Source organism: Theropithecus gelada, chromosome 7a (assembly GCF_003255815.1).
Source record: "Theropithecus gelada isolate Dixy chromosome 7a, Tgel_1.0, whole genome shotgun sequence".
Taxonomy (NCBI): domain Eukaryota; kingdom Metazoa; phylum Chordata; class Mammalia; order Primates; family Cercopithecidae; genus Theropithecus; species Theropithecus gelada.
The window spans coordinates 27,039,830-27,065,888 of NC_037674.1; the positions used below are offsets into that span (position 1 = coordinate 27,039,830).

A 26,059-nucleotide genomic window follows, 5' to 3' on the forward strand; every position below is an offset into this window, starting at 1 on the left:
CTAGCAATTATAGTTCTTGATTCATTACACTTGTGTTTAACATCTTAAAATCAAAAGTCTTTATAAAAGCAATGAAAAATCTGATTTACACTTTAATTTTAAAAAGGAGTAATGAGGTTATGAGTAACAGGATCTATATTAGACATAACAGGGATTAGGAAGCATTTGATCAAAGGTGGAGAACTGCAGTGAACAGATGTATAGCAGTTATCTACAATCACCTCAGGTGAAACCACAGAGAGCTGTGGGTCACAGAGAGATTGCATGGGAAGAGAGCATGGGAAATAACACTCTTCTGCATATCATAGATTCCTAGGTGCAGTCACTAGCCTAGTAAGGCAAGATACCGGAAAACCAGACAGAAAAGACTGTCCTTCTTCAGCAGCCAGGATGCTGAGAGAGCTCCTGATAAGACTAGGATAAAAATAAAAATGGATATCAAAAGTAATATCTAAAGAAGAGCAAATGCTTTATCACTGTTAATTCAAGCTGGTCTCAATGAATGATCATACTTGGAAAATATCCCTACCTCTCATCCACCTTCTCATCTGTAAAAAGATTAATTACACCTACCTCCTAGGCTTATTGTGAAAATTAAATAAGATAAAGATGAAACAAGACAAATGCAATGCCTGCCACACAGGAGGCAGTCAGCAGAGGGTAGCTACTGGTATTTCCCAACTTCACTTTCCTCCGGCTCTGACCCAAACCAGGCCCCATTAATGCACATGGAGAATTGTAGTTCTATGTTCACATTTACAGAACTCCCAAGACGGCAGAATGGGCATGATAAAGTCAATACATGACTGCACAGCAAGGTCCCTCTCAAAATATTTCAAAGAGAGAAGGACCTGATAGGTAAACACATACCAGCTTAAATATGCAAAATACATTCTCCTTCATACTGATTCTCCTTCATTCGGTAAATGGCCAGAAAGAGTTTCACTTTAAGAGAAAGATATAGATAAGATCCTCTTTCTTCCCACTGCTGTCTAAGGTACTTTGAGAAAGAACACTGAAAACTGATACAAAGCCCAAATGTAAAAAGGCCATCACATAGCTCACAGTTAATTATAAGTAATTTTAATGAAACAATTTGTTCCCTCAGGTTTCCATGTTCTTCCCAGAGGTGTAATGCAATACACCCAAGACACACACACTTATAAATTTGTAATAAACGCAGCCCTCCAGCTCACCTACACCACAGTTCTTGGCTGCTGCTTAGCGACAGGTGTCACATTCGCGGTTGCCAGTGAGCCCAGAGGGTGTAATTTCACTTCTACATAAAGAGGCATAATCGATAGCACCAGAACCACCCAGTAGGAACAACTGCACCATTCCTGACTCATCACGGAGCTTGTTTTCACAGACAACAAAATTCACCTCAGTTGGGCTTTGCGTAAATAGAGAGTGGAGTGATGGGGACTGCAAATCGGGTGAAAGTGGTTCCCGGGGATGCCAAAGCCCTAGTACTCTTTGGCCTCCCTCACGCGACAGATCTAGTCTGAGCCTGGGCGGGGCCCCGGGAACTGGATGCAGCTACCTAGGGAGGGAGCCCTGGCGACCCGCCCCACCCGCTGCAGGACCAGCTTGGGCGACCACTGCGGTGGCCAGCAGCGCGCGCTGAGCGAGCCCTGGGAGCCGAGTCGCCCGAAGACGCACGCCGTCCCTGCGACTCCCTATCCCCCAAACCCCCACCCGCAGTCCCACCCCCACCCCCACCCGCACCCCGAGCCGCACCGCCCCCCGCGCGGGAGCTGCCAGCCCGGGCCGCGGCGGCGCGCCCTGCTCACCGTGACACCGTACTTGAGCGCGATGCCCTGCAGCGTATCGCCCGCGCGGACCCGGTGCTCCACATGGCGCTCGATGACGCCGGCGCCCAGCGGAGCCCGCACGCTGGCGGTGCTGCCGTACGAGCGGGTCTTGGTGCGGGCCAGGCTCAGCGACAGCTCGGCCTCCTCGGACTCGGATCCGGAGCGCGAGCGCGGCGGCGGCGAGGGGGCCGAGGGCCGCGGCGCGCGGGGGCCGCCTTCCCGCAGGGATAGTGCGGGCGAGGAGTCCGCCATGGGTCCTGCCGAGGCCGCCGGGTCGGGGAGCTTGCCAAGGGGGTGGTGCCTCCTCCTCCTCCTCCGCCGCCGCCGCCGCCGCCGCCTCTTCCTCCTCACAGGGGCTGCAGCAGGCCGTTCCGCGGGGGCGGCGGGCGGGAAGCCGAGGCGGGGAGCCGCAGGCCGGGCATGGCGGCCGCCTCCTCCTCCGCGTCCTGCCTGCCGGGGCGTCCGCGGCACACGCACCCGCAAGGGGAAGAGCGAAAGTAGCTCCCGCTGCGGCCTGCCGGTACCGGGAAAACCCTGCGGAGCGAGGGAGCGGGGGCGCGCTGAAGCCCGCGGCCGTGGGGGCTAAGGGAGGGCCATCTGCAGGCGTCCTAGGCCCCAGGTGGACCCCTGCTCCATGCTCATAGAGCCCCGACAGAACCCTGCCCTGGCCACGGCCAAAAAAAAAAAAAAAAAAAAGCGTTGCTCTGCCTCCTTTATTTATTCCCCAGCAGGAACCAGCTCAGACCTTCAAGCTCTGCCAATGCCAAGGGTACTTCCCTCCCCCTACCCCGGTGACCTCAAAGTTCACGTCACAGAAAAACTTAAGATCATCAAACACACACAGACAGCTTCTCCAGGTCCATCTTAATAGCCGCAGAGCTCAGTCCTTTCAACATTGCACTAGGAGGGATAGTACTTCTAAGGCCTAATAGGTGGCCTCAAAATAACCCCCTAGTTGTTCGGGTTTCACACTTTGTATACTAATGCCAATTTAAGTCCTGGCTGCCTCAAAAGCCTGGCCACATACAATTCATTCTTCTGGCTCAGTAGTTGGAATTTACTATCTGCATTCATCTTCTTTTCCTCAGTTTATTCTTTGACACCCTGAAATCGCAACTCCCTGCCCCGTATTGCTATTAATATTATAACCACCAAAGACCTCTTATCTGTACTCTTCATCTGAACACCGTCTACTTTTGAACACCCTTTCAACACACTGTACACATTTACTAGCATCTAGTGCCTGGTTTCTGTTGTATTTTGGACAGCTCTCCAAGAAGAGGTACCTTGTAGGAAGGTCCGGAGCCAGGAGGTTTGATTCGTTGGCTGAAGTTTTGGTATGTTGCTGTGCTGGACAGAGGCAAAGCTAATACTGCTCAGGAGACAAAGGATGGGACAGGAGCAAGCTTCCACATCACCATCCCACTCAAAACTCCTACAATGGCTCTCTGGGGACAACAGCATTACTGAAAACCTACATTGGCGTTCAAGCTATTATTTCTATTTTTATTATTCATGTTCTGACCATACCCCATCTATAACTCATTCTGTATACTCCACATATTCCTGCCAAACAGAGCCTCTGAAACTGGCCTCCTTGTTCCTACTTTCATACCTTGCATGTTATTCCTTCCAATAGTAACACTCTTCCAGTACCCTCTACTACATTTTTTAAATCTTTAAGTTCTGTTTCAAATGATACATCCTCCATGAGATTTTTTCCTAATTCTTCCCAATGGTCCCTTTTTCTCACCTACCCAACTGTTATTGTTTCATCTTTGAACTCCAAGAGGTTTGTATTAATACTTCTGGTTTAGTATTTAACTCTCTGTGTTCTGTGTTTGTACTTGCATGTACATGCATGAGCTTGTCTTATCTCCTCCAACAGATACATGCTCCTGGGAGGCATAACTGGGTCTTACTCATCTTTTTAGCTCCAGCAGTGCCTAGCTCAGTGGGAAAAAAAATAATAATAATAATTACAAGTGGTTGAATTGAAGTGTAGTAAAACGATCCTGAATGCTAGTTTGGATTGTTTTAGCATAAGTCTGCCACGCATGAACTTTTCGGTGGTATCTCGTGTGTCCATTTCAGGACCCAAGAGAGAGGCAGAATCTGTCTCAATATATAGACAAGATCTGGTAATGTTTCAAGAAAGAAGTGTCTTCCTTCAAAGAGTTTACAATCTAGGAATGAGATAGCATATAATGTTTTCCACTAAGAAAAAGTTTACTGCATGACTGAAAGTTTTTATCTGAAGATTAAAGAACTGAGCCGGCGCAGTGGCCCATTCCAGCACTTCGGGAGTCTAAGGAAAGAGGATCACTTGAGCCCAGGAGTTCAAGACCAGCTTAGGCAACATAGTGAGATCCATTTCTACAAAAAATACAAAACTTAATCGGGCATGTGGCATACTCCTGTAGTTCCAGCTACCTGAGAAACTGAGATAGGAGGATCGTTTAAGCCCAGAAGGCGATCTCTGCACTAAGCAGAGATCACGCCACTGCACTGCAGCCTCGGCAACACAGCGAGACCCTGGGGTTTTTTGTTTTGGTTTGGTTTTGGGGTTTTCCTTGTTTGTTTGTTTGTTTTGAGATAGAGTCTTGCTCTGTTGCCGAGGTTGGAGTGCAGTGGTGTGATCTCAGTTGACTGCAACCTCTGCCTCCCAGGTTCAAACAATTGTCCTGCCTCAGCCTCCTGAATAGCTGGGACTACAGGTGTGCGCCACTATGCCTGGCTAATTTTTTGTCTTTTTAGTAGGGATGGGGTTTCATCATGTTGGCCAGGCTTCTCTCAAACTTCTAACCTCAAGTGATCGATCAGCCTCGGCCTTCCAAAGTGCTGGGATTACAGGCCTAAGCCACCATGCCTGGCCCTGTTTTGTTTATTTGTTTTGTTTTGTTTTGTTTTAAAGAACTGGGTTACATGAGGTGTTATTAGATGTTCATTGTTTTCCTTCTTAAACCAGAACTTCAAAATTGTTTTAATATGTATCTACCTACAACATAGAAGTTCATCACAATTAATGATGAAACATTAAAAGCATTTCCTTTGAAGGGAAGGATAAGAAAAGGAAGCCTATTACTGCCTCTATTTAACATTGTTTTGAAGGTCTTTGCCAATGCAATTTTAAAAAGAAGAAAGGAAAATGAAGATTGAAAAGAAATAAACAAACTGTTGTTTACAGATAGTAGCCAATACTAAAATGTTTACAGGCAACACAGATAATGACTACATTAGAACTGCTCAAACAAGAGTTCACCAAAGTTACAAGATACAAGATCAATATAAAAACATCAATTGCATGACTCAATAAGAAAATATAAGTGTGAAAAAGATGACATTCCAGATACCATCAAAAATACCTAGGAATAAATTTAACAAAAGAAAATTGTTCCTGGTGGAGTAGGAGCAAAAAAAATTTTAAGGTAATAAATAAATAAAAAGATAAAAAATAAAAGAAAGAAAAGTGTGCCTTGTATGGAAAATATAAAACTTTTTTGAAGTACATAAAAGAAATATAAATAAAAGCAGAGATATACCATGTTTGTGAATGGGAAATGCAAAATAATGAAAGTATCATTTTCTTTACAAACTAATGTTAAATTCGTTAAAATTCCAAACAAAATTTCTATAGGAGTCTTCAAAGGGCATGACAGAGTTATCCTGAAATTCATATGAAAGATAAAGCACTAACAAGAGCCAAGGCATTCCTGAAGAAGAATTAGGAAACAGGGTTACCGTCATAGCCATCAAGACTTAAAAACTATGAGAACTAAAGCAATGTGGGACTGGTGCTGAGACAGAAAAACATAATAAAGGGACAATGAAGTAAGCCAGTAAACAGATTCAAATACATTGGAGAACTTAATCTATAACAGACATAAAGTTACGTATTCAATAAATGTTGCTGGAACAATTAGTTTTCTGTGAGAGAAGATGAAATTAGATCCCTGCCTTATACTATACATCAAAATCAATTATAGATTGATTAAAGACAGAATTGGGAAAAACAAACTTTAATGCTTTTGCAACAATATTTTTATAACCGTGGGATAGTAAAAGATTTTTTAAACAAGATACCAAAATCATATAATTCACACATCACATAATTCATCCATTTAAAGTGTATAATTCAATGCTTTTCTGCATATTTATATTACATTACTAATTTCTTGAATTGTCACAAATATACCTAACACAAAATTCACCATTTTAACTATTTTTAAGCATATAATTCAGTAACATTAAATATACTCATGACCCGGGTGGTGACTCTTGCCTGTTATTCCAGCACTTTGGAAGGCCAAGGCAGGTGGATTGCTTAAGGCCAGGAGTTCAAGACCAGCCTGGCCAACACTGCGAAAGCCCATTTCTACTAAAACTACAAACATTAGCCAGGTGTGGTGGCAGGTGCCTGTAATCCCAGCCACTTGGGAGGCTGAGGCACAAGAATTGCTTGAACTTGGGAGGTGGAAGTTGCAGTGACCCAAGATCACAACACTGCACTCCAGGCTGGGTGACAGAGGGAGACTCTATCTCAAAAAAATAATAATTAAATATATATACACACACACACACACACACACACATACACACACACACATATTATATATATATTCACAATATTATGCAACTATCACCATTTCCAAAAGTTTGTCATCACTCCAAAAAGAATTTTTTTTTTTTTTGAGACAGTGTCTCGCTCTGTCACCCTGACTGGAGTGCAGTGGTGCAATCTCCACTCACTGCAACCTCCACTTCCCAGGTTCAAGCGATTTTCATGCCTCAGCCTCTCAAGTAGCTGGGATTACAGGTGTGCACCACCACACCTAGCTGAAATTTGTATTTTTAGTAGAGATGGGGTTTCACCATGTTGGCCAGACTGGACTTGAACTCCCGACCTCAGGTCATCTACCCACCTCAGCCTCCCAAAGTGCTGGGATTCAAAAAGAAATTTTTAACTATTGAGCAATAACCACATTCCTGCCTTCCTCAGTCCCTGGTCACCTCTAATCTACTTTCGGTCTTATTAATTTGACTCTTGTAGATAGTTCATAAGTGGAAGCATACAATATTTTTCCTTTTGTGTCTGCCTTATTTTACTTAACATAATGTTTTCAAGGTTCATCCATGTTGTAACATGTATCATGTTGAGTTTTGGGGAGCTCTTTGTATATTTTGAATATAAGTCCTTTAGCAGAGACGTAGTTTTTAAATAATTGTTTCCCAGTCTGTGGCTTGCCTTTTAAATCTTTTAACAGGGTCTTTCTCAGAACAGGAGTTTTTAACTTCAATAAAGGCCAACTTACTCGCTGGGTGCAGTGGCTCATGCCTGTAATCCCAGCACTTTAAGAGGTTGAGGCAGGAGAATCCCTTGAGGTCAGGAGTTTGAGACCAGCCTGGCCAAAATAGTCATACTTTTTAGTCTCTACAAAAAAAATAGAAAGACTTAGCCAGTTGTGGTGGCACATGCCTGTAGTCTCAACTACTCACAAGGCAGAGATGGGAAGATTGCTTGAGACTAGGTGTTTGAGGCTGCAATGAGCCATGATCACCCCACTGCACTCCAGCGTGGGGGACACAGTGAGACTCTGACTCAAAAATACATACATACATACACACATACATAAATGTTTCTAACTTGAGAACTTCTATTTTGTCTTTCATGGATCATACTTTTGGTGTTGCTTATAAAAGTACAACCTAGATATTCTATGTTATTTTCTAGAAGTTTTATAGTTTTGCGTTTTACATTTACTTCTGTGATCAATGCATTTCCCCCTCCTTTTTTTGAGATGGGGTCTCACTTTATTGCCCAGTCTGGTCTCAAATTCCTGGGGTCAAACCATCTTCCCACCTCAGTCTTTTGAGTAGCTGGGAGTACAAGCAAGCACCACTGCACCCAGCAGGCTGATTCATCTTGAGTTAATTTTTGTGAACAGTATAAGGTCTGTGTTTAGATTCATTGTTTTATATGTGGATGTCTAGTTATTTCAGCAACATTTGCTGAAAAGACTATTTTTTCTCTATTAAGTTGCTTTTGCTCCTTTGTCAAGAATCAGTTAACTATATTTGTGTGCGTCTATTTCTGGACATTCTATACTGTTCCATTGATCTAACTGTCTATTGTTTCACGAATACTACAGTGTCTTTATTACTGTAGCTTTATAGTAAGTCTTAAAGTTGGGTAAGTCCTCTGAATTTGTTCTTCTTCAGTATTGCATTGGCATTTCTAAGCCTTTTACCTTTCCATACAAACTTTGGAATCAATTTGCCAATATCCACAAAATAACTTGTGATTTTGACTGGGATTGCATTGAATCAATAGATCAAATTGTGAAGAATTAAGCCTTCCTATCTGTGAACATGGAATACCTCTCCATTTATTCATATCTTCTTTTATTTCTCTCATCAGTTTTGTTGTTTTCCTCACATAGATATTGTATGTATACCTAAGTATTTATTTGTTTCTGTCTGTTTCCTTTTTTCTTTTTTGGTGCTAATGTAAGAGACATTGTGCTTTTAATTTCAAATTCCAATTACAGGAAAGCAGTTGTTTTTTCTATAATAATCTTGTATCCTACAATCTTGTTATAATCAGTCATTTGTTCCAGAGTTTGGATTTTTTGTTTTGGGAGGGTTTTGGGGCTTTTTGGACAATTCTTTGGGATTTTCTACATAGATAATCATGTTATCTATGAACAAAGACAGTTTTGTTTCTTCCTTCTCAATCTGTAGATCCCTTTTCCCCCTTATTGTCTTATTGCATCTGCTAGGACTTCCAATACAATGTTGAATAGAGGGTGGCAGGGGATACCCTTACCTTGTTTCCAATCTTGGGGGAAAAGCATCTAGCTTCTCACCATTAAATATAATGTTGGCTGTAGAGGTTTTCATAGATGTTCTTTATCAAATTGAGGAAGTACCCCTCTGTTCTCAGTTTGCTGAGGACTTTTTAGCATGAACAGATGTTGAATTATGTCAAAAGTTTTTTCTGCATCTATTGATATAATCATATGACATTTTTCCTCTTTAGCCTGTTGATGTAATAGATTATATTAATTAATTTTTGAATGTTGAACCAGCCTTGTTTACCTGGAATTAATCCTACTTGATTGTGGCATATAATTCTTTTTTTTTTTTTTTTTTTTTGAGACGGAGTCTCGCTCTGTCGCCCAGGCTGGAGTGCAGTGGCCGGATCTCAGCTCACTGCAAGCATAATTCTTTTTATCAAATGTTGGATTCAATTTTTTAATATTTTGTTGAGGACTTTTACATGTATATTCATGAGAGATATTGGCCTGTAATTTTCTTTTCTTGTAATATTTTTGTCTGGTTTTGGTATTGGAGCAATGCTGGCATTATAGAATTAGTTAAGACGTGTTCCCTCTGCTTCTGTTTTCTGAAAGAGATTGTGGAGAATTAGTATCATTCTTCCTTAAATGTTTCATAGAATTCACCAGCTCAACCTGAGTTATGATCAATGAAATAGAGACTAGAAAAACAACAAGAAAGTCAACAAATCCAAAAGTGTATTCTTTGAAAAGATCGACAAAATTGACAAACCTTTACCTAGACTGACTAAGAAAAAAAAAGAGAGAAGATTCAAATTACTAAAATCAGAAATAAAAAAGAGGATATTACTACTGATCTTAGAGAAATAAAAAGGATAATAAAGAATGTTATGAACAACTGTATGACAACAAATTAGATAAATAAAGTGAATGAATTCCTAGAAAGACATGAACTAACAAAACTGACTCAAGAAGAAATACACAATCTGAATAGACGTAGAACAAGCAGAGATTGAATGTGTCATTTTTAAACCTCCAACAAAGAAAAGCCAAGACCTAGATAGCTTCATTGATGATTTGTACCAAACATTTAAAGAAAAACTAATATTAATCTTTTGCAAACACTTCCAAAACATAGAAGAACACTTTCTAACTCATTTTATAGTGCCAGTATTACCTTAGTACCAAAACCAAAGACATAACAAGGAAAAAAAACTATAGACTAATACTTCTTACGAATGTAGACACAAAAATTCTCAACAAAATACTAGCAAACTAAATCTTGCAACATGTAGAAAGGATTATCTACCATGACCAACCGGGATTTATCCCAGGAATTACTGGTAAATTTAACACCTGAAAATCAATGTATTACAATATATTAACAGAATAAAGGGAAAAACAATCCAGAGACCCCTCTCAACAGACACAGAAAAACTCTTTGATGAAATCCAGCACCCTTTTGTTATAAGAACATTCAACAAAGTGGGAATAAACAGGAATTCCCTCAAACTAATAAAGGATGTTTACCAATGAACACCATCCAGAAAGTTACACACACACATACACACACATACACACACACACAAACAGAATGGGAGAAAACATTTGCAAATCACATATCTGATAAGGGACTTGTGTCTAGAACATATAAAGAACCTTTATATATCAATAGCAATAAGACAAATAGTCCAACTAAAAAATAAAATAGGCAAAGGATTTGAATAGACATTTCTCCAAAGAAGATATAAAATGGCAAGTAAACACACGAAAACATGTTCAACATCATTAGTCATTTGGGAAATCATTACAATCACAATGAGATACCACTGCACACTCACTAGGATGGCTATAATTTTAAAAAGGCGTTAACGAGTGTTAGCGAGGATGTGGAGAAATTGGAATTTTCACCCATTGCTGGTTAGAATGCAAAATGGTGCAGCTACTTTGGAAAACAGTTTGGTGGTCCCTCAAAATGCTTCATATAAAGTTACCATATGACACAGTAATTGCACTCCTAGATATATACCCAAGAGAAATAAAAACATATCTGTACAAAAAATTGTATATGAGTGTGCATAGCAACATTATTCATAACAGCCAAAATGTGGAAGCAGTCTAAATGTCCATTAACTGATGAACAGGTGAACAAAATGTGGTCTATCCATACAATGAATTTATTTGGCCATAAAAAAGAATAAAGTACTAATATGTATTACAACATGAATGAACCCTAAAAATATTATAATTAGGGAAAGAAGCCAGTCATAAAATACAACATGTTGTATGATTCCATTTATGTGACATGTCCAGAATAAGCAATCTAGAGAAGACAAAAAATAAATTTGTGATTGCCAGGGTCTGGGTGTGTAGGGGGAATGAGGAGTGAGTGCTAACATGTTTGAGGTTTCTTCTGGAGTTTTGAAAACGTTCTAAAGTTATAATAGATTGGGTGATAGTTACACAACTCTGTGAATATACGAAAAACCATTGAACTGTGCATTTTTAAAAGGTGAATTTCTGATATGTGAAATATGTCTTAACAAAACTGTATTTAGAGAGAGAGAGAGAGAGAGAGAGAATGGTTTAATAAAGCTCCATCACTCAGCTTCAACCATTATCAACTCACGGCCAATCATTTCATCTAAACCCCACCCCACCAATCTACCCCATCTCCCACACGGGATAATTTTTAAAGTAAATTCCTGATATTATTTCTTCTGTAAATCATCAGTTTATTGCTCCAAAAAGTAAGGACTCTTCAAAAAACTAATCATGATACTGTTATCACATCCAAAAAATTTTTTAAATAACACCTTAGTCCAGGTGCAGTGGCTCATGCCTGTAATCCCAACCCTTTGAGAAGCCAAGGTAGGCAGATCACTTGAGGTCAGGTGTTCACGACCAGCCTAGCCAACATGGTGAAACCCTGTCTCTACTAAAAAAAAAAAAAAAAAAAATACGAAAATTAGCCAGGCGTGGTGGCACACGCCTGTAGTCCCAGCTACTGGGGAGGCTGAGACATGAGAATTGCTTGAACCCAGGAGGCAAAGGTTACAGTGAACCGAGATCACGCCACTGCACTCCAGCCTGGGCAACAGAGTAAGACTCTGTCTCAAAACAACAACAACAACAACAACAACAACAACAAAACTGTAATCCCGGCACTTTGGGAGGCCAAGGCAGGTGGATCACCTGAGGTCAGGAGTTTGAGACCAGCCTGACCAACATGGAGAAACCCCGTCTCTACTAAAAATACTAAATTAGCCAGGCGTGGTGGTGCATGACTGTAATCCCAGCTACTTGGTAGGCAGAGTCAGGAGAATCACTTGAACCCGGGAGGTGGAGGCTGAGGTGAGCCAAGATCGCGCCATCGCACTCCAGCCTGGGCAACAGGAGCAAAACTCTGTCTCAAAATAATAATAATAATTTTTAAAAACAGTCTTTAATACTATCAAATATTCTGTGTTCACACTTTCCCCAATTGTCTCATTAATGTGAAATTTTAACAGCTGTTTTTTCAAATTAAGATCACACAGTACATTTTGTTATTTGTCTCTTGAATTTCTGTGTGTCTATAAGCTTTCTCTCCTTTTATTTTTCTTGCAATTTATTTATTGAAGAAACAGTTGTTTGTCATGTAGAGCTTCCTATATTTTGGATTTTGCTGATTGCATCACTGTGGTATCATTTAACATGATCATGATTACATAGTAGTTAGCTTTTAGATGTTTGCTGTCAATTATACTACACATACGATTTAATTCATAATTCATCAACATAGTCGCTGCTCCTTTTAGTCCTTACAATCCACCATATCCTTTGAAGCATCCTTGACACAAATTATCTCATTTAGTCTTTCTAATAACCCTATGTGGTATTATTATCCTCAATTTAAGAGATGAAGACGGCCAGGTGCAGTGGCTCATGCCTGTAATCCCAGCACTTTGGGAGGCCAAGGCAGGTGGATCACAAAGTCAGGAGATTGAGACCATCCTGGCCAACATGGTGAAACCCTGTCTCTACTAAAATACAAAGAATTAGCCGGGTGTGGGGGCAGCGCCTGTAGTCCCAGCTACTCAGGAGGCTGAGGCAGGGGAATCACTTGAACCCAGGAGGCGGAGGTTGCAGTGAGCCGAGATCACACCACTGCACTCCAGCCTGGTGACAGTATCCAAAAAAAAAAAGAAGAAGAAGAAAATGAGGCTTAAGAGAGGTTACAGAAACTTGGCCATAGTGAATCTGCCAGTAAATATCTGGGTTCAAACTCTCTGATGTTAAAACCCATGCTGTTATCTGTTATATGATAATATTCCATCACATTGCCTGTGGTTTGTGGTGGTTGTTTTTAATCAACTCTAGGAAGCAGTCTTTCAGTCCATTCAAAGAATGTACTTTCACATTTCATCTTTAACACTTAGGATGCTTTCAACTTCAAGTAACAGAAAACTCCATCTCAAATTGACTCAACAATAAGGTTGTTTATTATCTCATATAACAAGAAATCCAGAAGAAGGGCAGCACTGCGGCTGGTTGATGACTGACTTAACAACATGGCAGACCCAGATTAATTGTATCTCTTTACAATGGCCAGAACTGGGTCACATGTCCACTACTAAACTTTTAGAGACCAGTTAAGAGGATCCCATTCCTCTTGTCTATGATAGATTTGAGAGTGTACCTCAGAAGCTGATAGAGTCACCTTTCCTAATGTGTAAACACCCACATAGGCTTCTATAAAGAAGAAGAGGAGGGTGGACTGAATTTTGAATAGACAACCAACAGTATCTACTACCTGTTCCTAATGAGGTATGCTACATATTCCACTGTGAATAATTAAAATACTTCATTATAACTGCCACGTTGAACTTTTTTACTTTCTGTCATGTGACAATTACAGTCAATATATCAGCTTCTTCATTTACAGGAAGAAATGGTTACACAAGATGATATGTAAAGTCCCTTCCAGTTCCAGGAGTTCTGTTTCAATTTTACATTTTCATCTTCTAAAAAGCAAGTAGAAAAGTTACACCTACAAGATATGGTCCAGAAATGATAATGGGTTTCAACTGATAAGTCATTGGCATATTGACATCCTGTCTCCCTTAAAATAGGACATAAGCATCAGATGTAAAGAGCTAAACAGACTGGAACTGGTAATATCTTTCCATTAAGTTTTCACTTTTAGGTTAAATGTTCTACTTCCCTCACTCATCCATGAACACCTTCCAGTTTCCAACACTCATCATACAGACAGAGACTGATCAGAAGTTCCTTTTCACAACTCACTTTATTTTGGTGTCAATATCCTCCTGGAGCATGGCTCTAGGGCTGTAGGATAGCTCTTGTATCTCTGCTTCGACTGCCAAATATGACTTTAACTTAAATCATTCACCTGTCTGCTTCCTTTCATGGCTGGTTTCTGCAGGAATAATCTATTCATTTTATCACATGCAGCCATTTTCCTTGTGAGGAACCACAGGAAACCAAAGAGAAATACCGTACACTACTGAGCACCGTTGCTACTCTTTCTTCCAATATGAATGAAATTGCTTTATTATTTTCAGCTTATGCCTACTATCAGCTTTCTCTGGGAAAACTGCTGGTTCGATCCTTAAGCAGTCCTGTTCTTATTTAACAGAAGGCTATGACGGTAACAAATGCACAACATAAAAAAGTCAAAGGCATCCCGTCGGTTACACAGGACATTCGGAATAACAAATGTACAGGAAAACTTGGGAACATGACTTAAAGTAATTTGGTCACACCCCCATTTCCTTTAACTCTTTCTGGCTCAGATTTGTCATTCTGACAGGAGGCCCAGGGCATAGTCCATTACCACAATTGTTCGTAGAAACGACACTGGTCTCTCAGTCAGCAGCTACTGCGTGCCAGTGCTCATCATGCTAGTTTCCAGAGTTTTAGAGAATTAACTTTACTTTCTGGTTCAACCCATCTGCTGGGGAAGGTATGGCCCTATTTTGAAATGTGCAAAGGGGAGACAGTGCTGGGGGTGCCCACAGGGGAAGGAGAGAAGACAGGCTTACTGACCACCTCTATAACCTTGAATAAGTCACATCACCTCTCTCTGCCTCTTATTAACTATCATTGGGGAAAAATACCCTCACTCTGCCTGTCTCACAAGAGTTCTCATAAAAATAAAATAAGAACACGAATAGGAAAGTATTTTCATAAATGCAAAGCAGTGTTATCATTTTCAGATATGGACTTTCCTCTACAGCACTTTTTTTTTGGCCACACGATTACTGCACACCTCGTGCCAGACAGACTATAAAGCTGTTTCACCTCTTTTCACATTTTGCCTAAAATTTCATACAGAGATTACAACAGCCATGCTGCATCCATCCCTTTGGTTCATTTTCCTCCACCACATCTCTGAATGCAAATCCCACCATCATGTGAAACACTGCATAGTAGCAACTTGCAAAACTCAACCAACTTTAAACTGTCAAGACAAGTCCCATAGGCAAAGGTTACGCTCAAAATAAGCTGCAAAAGTTCAAGAAGGAGAGAGAGACCACATCTAATTAGAAAAGGCTTCTGGAAGGTAAATATAGATGCCATGTATTTTCATAATGTTGGTCTTTGTCCTTTGTCATCCCACTCTACTGTCATGCTTCAGAAACTTGACTTTATTTTCTCTATCTTTGGAGCTCTCAAGAATCTGACAGAGAGAATATCTTATGGTATATTCAGGGATGAAGTGAACCGGCTCAACGACTAACAAACCCAGTGGATTTTAACATTTACCCAGCCCAACGAGGTCCAACTATCTTTAGGTTAGCACGACGTATAGGACTTTCCCGGCCCAAGAACTCCCTTGGAACCCCCAAGGAAGGAACTTTCACTGAGTATGCACTAAGCGCCAGACCCTAAGTGCTATGGGTCGCTTAATCCTCACAACACTTTTTCAAGCTTTAAGCCTGTTTTACAGATGAGGACGCGAAGGCTCAGACAGGCTACGTCGTCCGGTCTCACCTCAGTGAAGCCACCACTGCGCGTGGGCTCTCCAGCCCCTCACGCCATCACCCTAGAGCCTTGCTAACCTCCACCTCGCTCACCTCTCTCCCTCCCTAGGCTGCCCAACTACTCTCTCCTCCCACGCCTCTGCCCAGCCAGAAAACCCTGGGGCGGGCGGGGTCTGTACCTGAGCCCGCTCTCAACGCGGCTTCCGTGTCAGGATGCTCGCTTACAAGAATGCTCCTCACAAGCTTGAAAGCCGTTGCCACCCACGCTCTCCGGAGCCCCAAGCGTCTCCAAAGAGCCTGCCCAGGCTTCCCCCCGACCCAGGTGCTTCCTCCCCTGCAGAGCTGTGGCGGGGTTCAGACCCCGATTCCGGGAGGGGACACCTGTCGAGGAAGGGCGGGGCTGGGGGACAGCGGGGCCGCGGCGAGGCGCCGCCAGGAACTACGCTTCCCAGCCTGCTCCGCTGCAGCCGCGCGCCCCGGCGCCGCGCCCGGCCGGGAGCCGCCTGTTGATCGCCGCTCTCGCCCCGGCCACGGCGCCGCCCCTGCTCTCCCGGCCCCGCTCCACCGGGGCTGACGGACTGACGGCCCACACCGCCGGCTCCGGGATGAGTGCACTGACGGGTGAGCGCGCCGGGGGGCGGGTGGGGCCTGCTCTGGCCAGCCGCTGTCTGCAGCCCCCGGGCCCGCAGCGCTGTGGCCGCCGCGCCCTCCCTGCCCGCGGGAGGATGCTCCGCGGCATGGGCACTCGGCCGGGCGGGCGGGCAGAGCCGGGCCGCCTCTCGCCTCTCGCCTCCCGGCCTGGCCGGCTGCTCTGGGAGACCAGGCGCTGCGCCCGGAAAGGAGGCGCCCGCCGGGGTGTGGGTCCCGCGCCCCGCACTGCGGTGCCGCAGCCTCTGCAGCTCGCTGGGCGGCGGCGTGGAGGGCGCGGTCTCCTGTCCTCTCGGGCTGCGGGGCTGTGTTCTTCCACGCCGGGCTTTGTTCCCCCACTTTCCCCCTTCCTGTGCATGTTTGATGAGCTCCTGGAGCGCTATGCATCTCCCTGCCTCGTTCAGCAGGCGATGGGGAGGGGTGGACTGGCCGGCGTCTTTCCTGAGATCGCTGGAGCTGTCACTCGCAGGGCGTTTCAGCCTCCCAGAAAGCGGCCTCGTGCGGATCCTCGAGAACCTTATTATTATTGTTATTACTTTTCTGGTTAAAGTAATGGTAGTATGTGCTCCATTGAGGCTTCCTAAATTTTCCCTGTTGGCCTGCGAAAATGAAGGTGAATTTTTAAAAGAATAATAAAAGGCTCCTAATGGGAATTTTTAGAATATTCAGAGGTAGGAAGGTGATGCCGTCACAATGCAAATTAGCGGTGAAGGAGGCCGTGCTTGCTGCAGCTTCGTCTGTGCCCATTACATATCTGAATCACGAGGCATTTGGGAAGGGAATGAAAAGAATATCGGGGGAGGTGTTTCAAAAACCAGGTTCTCCTATTAGCTCGACCATTCAGGAGCTGAGAGACCTGGGCAAGTCTCTCCACCTCTCTGGGCCTCTGCCTATAAAGTGGGGTGTTTGGGCTAAATGATTTGTAAACCTCTGTTCTTCCAAGATTCTCCCCTCTCAGGGAACTGAGAAGATGAGAGTGTTTCTGTTTCAAACAGCACTACAGAAAGCCTGATTGTGACAACAAGCGCCTCTGCCCTAGTGAGGAGGAAAGATTTTTCAGAGCTTCAGCAATCTGATTTTTTTTTTTTTTTTTTTTTTTTTTGAGACAGAGTCTCGCTCTGTCGCCCAGGCTGGAGTGCAGTGGCGCGATCTCGGCTCACTGCAAGCTCCGCCTCCCGGGTTCACGCCATTCTCCTGCCTCAGCCTCCCGAGTAGCTGGGACTACAGGCGCCCACAACCGCGCCCGGCTAATTTTTTGTATTTTTAGTAGAGACGGGGTTTCACCGTGGTCTCGATCTCCTGACCTTGTGATCCGCCCGCCTCGGCCTCCCAAAGTGCTGGGATTACAGGCGTGAGCCACCGCGCCCGGCCTGATTTTTTTAAGAGAAAACTGATTTTCTCTGTCTACTCTCTTCAGTCTAACCCAGTAAATATGCATTGCAATCATTTTAATTTTTATAAGGAACTGTACGTTGGTGGGCAACAAAGTGATGGGGTTTGTTTTTGTTTTTGTCTTTAATTTGCTGAAGGTGAAGTGATGGGATCAGCAGATAAAGGGTTAGTGGCTCCCTAGGGCTGGGCATGAGTGGTCAAATGTGGTCAGCATGGTGGTGGGGGAGGAAGCCCCAACAAGAAGTAACCAGAGTGTATATATACAGAAAAGAGAAGATGCATACGGATGGATCATTGTTTGAAAAAGAAATACACAACAGAAGGAATGAGAAAATCAGAAATTTGGCGCTCTGCAAACCCTAACATGACAGTTGAATAAGGCAAGGACTTACCAACTGGTCCAAAACCTTTGAGTGAAAGGTAGTTGGGGAATAGGATTTTCATATTATTTTAAAGTATCTCACCACAGGTTACTCTGGGAAAATTTGTCCTTACAATGGAGAAATTAGGAGGTTACCACTGGAAGTAAATGACCAAGTTTAGCAGCATCTACTGTGAGTCTCCCGTCGTAAAGCAATAAGGAGGCATAATTTCACCTCTGTAGTGTTCCTACCAAAAGACTTGGGGATGGGGCAGAGCAAATGGGGGCAACTATTGTAGATTAAATACTCGAGTGATACAACAGTGAACTGGGATGTATGAACTTTGAATCCTAGACGAGAAAAAAAAAAGCTGTAAAAGACAATGTGGAGATAGTGACAGCTAGGTAGGGTGCAAATCCCTTGCTGCAAAGATATTTTTGCTTTTCCTGGATTGTATGTGTATATGTATACATGAAAATATTAATTTAAAGTATACATACTTACTTGCATGAATGTCTGTGTGTATCTGTGAATCTCTCAATCAGTATTCCCCAAAATATGTAGAATGTTAATGGATTATAAGAAAAAGAAAGTGCCTAGCCAGATGTGGAAAACACTGAGCAAAGCTGGAAAAGTTGGTTTATTCTTGACTTTCGGAGCCTTTCATGGGTTAATGATCATTGTATATGGGGATGTAAATGGGGTGGGAATGTCCATAGGATGGGATATGTAATGTAATGTTTCCCAAACTGCGTGCAAAAATAAAAAATGAAAAATATCTTGAGGGACTGTCATTACATGGAACCAACTTTGAGAAACTGCCTTTAATGCATTTTTGAGTGATAGATCAGGACATATGATTAAATGTGTAAGTTGTAAGTATTTGTGCTTCCCATTACCTACAGATTAGAATTCAAATTTCAGTTTCTGGTTTTAATGGATCATAACAGTTTGATCCGTCTACTTTTTCAACCTAAATTTCCCATCTTTCTTCCTATAAATTATCCTGCTTAGTCCTTTGTTGTATACTATGAACCATTTTTATTTTCAGTACACCAAAAAGTCAATTCTACATAACTTTAAGGCTTCGTGGTTGTGTAAAATGGTACGCGCTCTTCTGCTCTGGCTCTTCATGGACTGAGATAGCCACCTTTACTCCCAAAGCCATTTTGAGTTCCTTGGCCTTGGTCACATGTTTCAGCACAACCTTCCTTAAAGCTGTGATTTCTTCCTATTTCTGCTTTTATGAATTGCCATCCTATTTTGGCATCAAAGCTGCCCCACTTATTACCTCTTTCACATGTGTCATCAGTATTCCTGGGTTCCCCTAGTAAAAGTTAGGTAGGGTGGGGATGAGAAAGTCAGCTACAGGACTGTGAGTGATATGAGCTCATGAAACAGGGCACAAGGCCAGCCATGCCAAGCCTGGACAAGAGGAGAAAGGAGACAAGCTGAGGCACAAGCCCTAAGAAAGGACCAGGAGGTCCCTTGAACTGGGCTGCTATTCAGGCAGTGTGCATGGGGACAACTGTTCTCATTGTTGATAAACAACCATTCTGACTGGGCAGTGTCCATTGTATACCAGTTGCTAAATGTTTTGTACATCATCTAGGTAAGCACTTACAAGCCAGGGTGCACGCAGCATCCATAAGTCATAACAAAGCCTGGATCAAAACCTACCTGGTATAAAATGCCGAAGAAAGAGACAAGATGAGTGAGTCAAAGACCACATAAGCAAGCAGAAGAAAGGAGGGCACATGAATCAAAGGACAAAAAGCAGGAAACGCAAGGTGCCAATCAGGAAGTTAGAAGAAGCCTATAAATTCCCAAAGGCAAGAGGAAGGACATGGTTAAAAGCAACAGGCAGTTAAAAACCAGAAAGGCACAGATCTCCAAGTGGAAGGCAAGGAGATAAATAGAGGTCAAGAAACAGGAACTCCTCTAAAAACAGAAAAGAAGGCCAAACACAGGAACAAGGCAACAGCGGGAAATAGGACCCGCCATGAGAATTGGAAACCAAGAGGCAGGCTGGGCAAACAGCAAGACTTTTTGGCTTTTTGACTACTTCCTGCCCAGGTGGAAATCTATCTCATAGCTTGGCCAGCTTACACTATGGTGGCTTTCTACACCTAGCAACACTGACCTGCAGCTCTTACAGGTTCTGCCTCTTTATATTCAGCAGATCTTGATGGGGAAAACAGAGGGAAAGAACACCCAAAACAGGAGATTATTCCATAACCAAGGATGAAAGAGAAATAGCTTTGACTGAGGGCTTGCGCTTGCCAGACACTGTGCCTAATATGTACGTGGTCACCTTAAGTGTCACCTCAGCCTTCTGAGATAAGCACTGTTCTTTGCGTGTTTTACTGAGGATGGAACAGAGGTTTGGAGAGGCTGTCACTGCACACGTATCTGCACCATCAGACCTTGGGTTGGTTAACTCCAAGGCCCGTGCTTTTAGTCTTCTGCGTTCTTCTAACCTTGGACAGGAGCAGTCACTAGTGGGCACCTTGTTTTTCAAGTATGATTTAAGCTTTGGCAAGTTTTGTGTTGTAAGATTGGGAAATATGAGCTCTGCCTTCTAGTAAGATCTGTTCCTCATTCCTCTTTCAGCTTGTTCCTTCCCATTACTGTACCATATTTTTGATGGAGACTTCTCCTTATCACCACCTCATTCTGTCCTTCATCCTCTGCCAGTATTTCCCAGAATACATAGAAGCCTTTTAGTTGTTTTAAAATAAAACAAACTTAACTGGCTCATCTTCAAATAGCTACATGACAAAACACAGGCCATTGCCATGTTATATTTGCCCAGCAGCCAGAAATGAATTAAATATTTAGGATCAATTCATGTTTTGTTGGAGGATACATTGATATGCAGATTCTGTTCTAATTTACTAGTTTTAGAAAATGTGGATTTAGCTCTGGTGAAAATCAGTGCAGTAATTGTTTAAAATTATGAAATATTGGGCCGGGCGTGGTGGCTCAAGCCTATAATCCCAGCACTTTGGGAGGCCGAGACGGGCAGATCACGAAGTCAGGAGATCGAGACCATCCTGGCTAACACAGTGAAACCCCGTCTCTACTAAAAAATACAAAAAACTAGCCGGGCAAGGTGGCGGGCGTCTGTAGTCCCAGCTACTCGGGAGGCTGAGGCAGGAGAATGGCGTAAACCCTGGAGGCGGAGCTTGCAGTGAGCTGAGATCTGGCCACTAAACTCCAGCCTGGGTGACAGAGCGAGACTCGTCTCAAAAAAAAAAAAAAAAAAATTATGAAATATTAAAGATATTTTAAAAAGAATAAAGAGGGCTGGGTGTGGTGGTTCCCGCCTGTAATCCCAGCACTTTGGGAGGCCAAGGCAGGTGGATCAGGAGCTCAAGACCAGCCTGGCCAACATGGTGAAACCCCGTCTCTATTAAAAATACAAAATTTAGCCGGGCGTGGAGGCATGCGCCTGTAGTCCCAGATACTTGGGAGGCTGGGCAGGAGAATCACTTGAACCTAGGAGGCAGAGGTTACAGTAAGCCAAGATCATGCCACTGCACTCCAGCCTGGGTAACAGAGCAAGACTCTGTCTCAAAAAAAAAAAAAGAATAAAGAATAATAACCTCTGCCGGGCACAGTGGCTCACGCCTGTAATCCCAGCATTTTGGGAGGCCGAGGTGGGCAGATCACCTAAGGTCAGGAGTTTGAGACCATCCTGGCCAACATGGTGAAACCCGTCTCTACTAAAAATACAAAAATTAGCTGGGCATGGTGGTGTGCGCCTGTAGTCCCAGCTACTTAGGAGGCTGAGGCAGAAGAATTGCTTGAACCCGGGAGGTGGAGGTTGCAGTAAGCCGAGATCGCGCCACTGCACTCCAGACTGGGTGACAGAGTGAGACTTTGTCTCAAAAAAAAAAGAAAAAAAGAATAATAACCTCTCATTTACTGACCTCTTCCACTTAGGAATAAAGCATCACCAGCACCATTGAAGCCCAAGACTCCCTTCTCCAATCAAATTCTACCCGCTCCCAATGTGGTGTTTGTCCTATCAGCAGTCCTTTGTAGCTTTCCTAGATATATACATACTCCTAGGTGATTGATGAAACTGTTTTGCCCATTTAAAACACTTTTTACAGCTGGGCACGGTGGCTTATGTCTGTAATCCCAGCACTTTGGGAGGGTGAGGTGGGCGGATTGCCTGAGCTCAGGAGTTTGAGACCAGCCTGGGCAACATGGCAAAACCCTGTCTCTACAAAAAATACAAAAAGTAGCCGGGCATATGACACGCACCTGTAGTCCTAGGTACCTGGGAGGCTGAGGCAGAAGAATCACTCAAGCCCAGGAGATCAAGGCTACAGTGAGCCATGTTCATGCCACTACACTCCAGCCTGGGTGATAGAGTGAGACCCCATCTCTAAAAAAAAATCAAAAAATTTTCACCGTGTTTTTTAAACTTGTTTTACTTTTTTTTTTTTAGAGATAAGATCTTGTTTTGTCACCCAGGCTAGAGTGCAGTGAAGTCATAGCTGACTGTTATCTCGAACTCCTGGACTCTCAAGTGATCCTCCTGCCTCAGCCTCCCAAGTAGCTGGGACTACAGGCATGTGCCACCATGCCCAACCAATTAAAAAAAAATTCTGTAGAGATGGGGTTTTGCTATGTTGCCCAGGCTGGTCTCAAACCCCTGGCCTCAGACTGTCCTCTCACCTTGGCCTCCCAAAGTGCTGGGATTACAGTTGTGAGCCACAGCACTCAGCCTCACTAGGTTTTGAAGAGTAATTTTTGTTTACTCTTTTTTTAAAATTTATTTTATTTATTTATTTATTTATTTATTTATTTATTTATTTATTTATTTTGAGATGGAGTCTCGCTCTGTTGCCAGGCTGGAGTGCAGTGGTGCAATCTCAGCTCACTGCAACCTCTGCCTCCGGGGTTCAAGCAATTCTCTTGCCTCAGCCTCCCAAGTAGCTGGGACTACAGGCGCATGCCCCCACCCCCAGCTACTTTTTTTTTTTTTTTTTTTTTTTTGTATTTTTAGTAGAGACAGGGTTCTATCATGTTGGCCAGGATGGTCTTGATCTATTGACCTCGTGATCCACCTGCCTCAGCCTCCCAAAGTGCTGGGATTACAGACGTGAGCCACTGAGCCCAGCCTGTTTACTCTTTTGTAAAAGTTAGTCTTTGGTTTCTTTTGGGTTTAATATATAGGATCGCTTGTTGTTTCGGCTTTGGTTCTGTCTTTGTGTATAGGCAGGCCCAAAGCCTGAGCACTTCACATTGTTTCTGATTTTCCTCTTTCATACCACAGTTATACAAATAAGGTAGTGGAATAAGAAGCAAAAAAAGCCATACTCCTGCTCACACCTGTAATCCCAGCACTTTGGGAGGCCAAGGTGGGCGAATCATGAGGTCAAGAGATCAAGACCATCCGGGCTAACACAGTGAAACCCCGTCTCTACAAAAAATACAAAAAATTAGCCGGGTGTGGTGGTGGGTGCCTGTAGTCCCAGCTACTCGGGAGGCTGAGGCAGGAGAATGGTGTGAACCCGGGAGGTGGAGCTTGCAGGAGCCGAGATGGCGCCACTGCACTCCAGCCTGGGCCACAGAGTGAGACTCCATCTCAAAAAAAAAAAAAAAAAAAAAAACCGAAAAAACCATACTCCTTCTTTTCATTCCCAAGGCTTGTATATTTGGATAATAGGAAGAGTTACTTAAGGGCCCAAGTCATACTTACATCAGCTCAAGTCTTTAATCCCATTTCCATTTTCCTAACTGGCTCCTGTACTTGCCCACTGGGACTCCTGGAAGCCTTGTTAGGCATTTGCTTCACTCCAGCATGTACATTAGCATCGTATTGCATGTTAAATGCTTGCCATGGGACAGACACTCTGCTGGAGGTGAGGCTGTAGCAGTGCTTTGCTAACTTCCCACTGCAGCATTGCTAACAGGAAGGGAAGACAAATGGGAGCCCTTGTGCAGCCTTGGTGGGGGAAAAAGCAGACCAGCCATGAGCTGGAAAAGCTTTGATTTGACTTTAAAAGCTATGAGAATACTGCATTCATCTCCAGAGTATTTCTTTTTTCTTTTCTTTTTTTTTTTTTTTTTGTTGAGATGGTGTCTTGCACTGTCACCCAGGCTGGAGTGCAGTGGCGCGATCTTGGCTCACTGCAAGCTCCGCCTCCCAGGTTCACGCCATTCTTCTGCCTCAGCCTCCCGAGTAGCTGGGACTACAGGCACCCACCACCACGCCTGGCTAATTTGTTGTATTTTTCGTAGAAACGGGGTTTCACTCTGTTGGCCAGGATGGTCTCGATCTCCTGACCTTGTGATCCGCCCACCTTGGCCTCCCAAAGTCATCTCCCAGTATTTCTATATTTGTTTTTTAAAAATACAGCCTGAGCAATGTAGCGAGACCCTATCTCTACAAAAAATTTAAAAACTAACTGAGCATAGTGGCACACACCTGCAGTCTCAGCTGCAGTCAAGGGAGGTGGGGAGAGTATTGAGGCAAGAGGTTCAGTTAAGCCCAGGAGTACAAGGCTGCAGTGAGCTGTGATCACACCATTGCACTCCAGCCTGGGGAACAGAGTGAGACCCTGTTTCTAATAATAACAACAACAACAACAACAACAACAACAACAACTAGCTTTTCCCCAAATCTTCAAATCAAAGTTGTGCTCCAGGAGGATGCAGGTTTTTTTCTCCTCTGACTTTGAGACCCCGTGGTACATTGACACAACATAGGCAGTTTGTTTTAACAGCTACTGTTACATAGTATTAACATGTTATTTTAATTAATTAATGTATTTTCCTACTGAGTTATGACATGGTACTTGTCTTCTGGGAGTTTGTAGTGTAGCTGGAGAGAGAACCATACATATAATATACATGAAAAGATAGCAAGATACATCAAATTGGTGATGTAGGCATACAAATTTAGAGGAAGAAGAAACTTCTGTGGGCTTAGATGATCCAGAAAGTTCCATCACAGGGAGAGGAAGCAGTGGATAGAGTGGAATGAGCCCTGGACCTGCGGGTTCATTTGAGCTCATTTCTTTCACATGACATTTGTTATGTAATATTTATTGGATACCTACTTCAGATCAAGAACAGTGCTGGGAGTCAGGATTTTGTCAGTGAATAAAATTCATACAGCCCCCCTCCCTCACAGAGATTAGCAAGGAAAATAGAGATAAAGCAAGTAGTTGTAATAAAGCCAAGAACAGATGTGATTAAAGGGGTAGCATGGAGATGGGGAGTGACCCAGACCTTGTCTCCAGGTCCAAACAAGGCTTCCCTGAAGAAGTGAAGCTTGCATGAGACCAGCGGCTGAGTAGGATAGCAGTCAGCCAGACGGGAGTGGTGTGAGAGTGTTCTGAGCAGAGAGAACAACATAAGGCATGATCCAGGCATTGGAAGTGGGCCAGGAGGCTGGAGCCAGGAGGAGATGGGGAGTGCAGCGCAGGATGAGGGTGATGAGAATGACAGAAAGACAGACTGAATTTGAACCTTATCCTCGAGGCAGCAGAAGCCACTGGATGATTTTAAGTAACTAGAGAAGAGCTGTTTAACTCTGTGCTCACTTTGGCCATTTGTATGACGAATGGATCAGGAGGGGATAGGGCTGACATGTGGGCAATGCAGATGAGTGAAGTAGGTGGATTCTCCGCACGTTTAGGTAAGGACAGGATTTGGTGATTGATGGCTGGAAAAGAGACGAGAGAAGATGTCAAGGATGGCTCCCTGGTTTTTTGGCCAATTTCCTGAAATGGGGCATTCTGGAGGAGGAAATGATGAGAGCACTTCTGACATATTTGAGGTGTCTGAGGCAGCCAAGGAGAGATGTAGATTAGATAGATAGAAATATAGGGGCCTAACCCTCAGGAACAAAGTCTAGGATGAAGATACAGATTTTGGAGTCTCCTGGATATATATTATAATTAAAATTTTGGAGGCAAATGAGTTCCTCCAGAGCGAATATGTAGTATGAAAATAGAAGAATTTATAAGATGAGATCTTGAAGAATGCCAACATTTAAGGTGGAGGAAGAAGAATTGCTAAAAGAGACCGAA

At 43.3% G+C, this 26,059-nt stretch overlaps 2 protein-coding genes across 7 annotated transcripts in view; one reads left to right on the forward strand and one right to left on the reverse strand.

Annotated features, from left to right (window-relative positions):
• Window positions 1-16,094, reverse strand: part of LYSMD2 (LysM domain containing 2) — a 28,661-nt gene extending 12,567 nt beyond the window's left edge. Inside the window, exon 1 of one of the 4 annotated variants that reach the window (XM_025390212.1) lies at window positions 15,780-16,094. Coding sequence is in view for 1 of the 4 variants with exons in the window: in XM_025390211.1 (XP_025245996.1) it covers window positions 1,794-2,066 (273 nt within the window). In the remaining 3 variants the exon portion in view is untranslated. Of the gene's footprint in view, window positions 1-1,383; window positions 1,501-1,793; window positions 2,592-15,779 lie in introns of those variants that run through there. The other 3 variants (XM_025390211.1, XM_025390213.1, XM_025390214.1) reach the window with 3 other exon arrangements.
• The window catches only part of TMOD2 (tropomodulin 2), a 65,317-nt gene continuing 55,327 nt past the window's right edge, over window positions 16,070-26,059 (forward strand). For all 3 annotated transcript variants that reach the window (XM_025390207.1, XM_025390210.1, XM_025390209.1), the window contains exon 1: window positions 16,070-16,221. The gene's annotated coding sequence lies outside the window, so the exon portion shown is untranslated. The remainder of the gene's footprint in view (window positions 16,222-26,059) is intronic.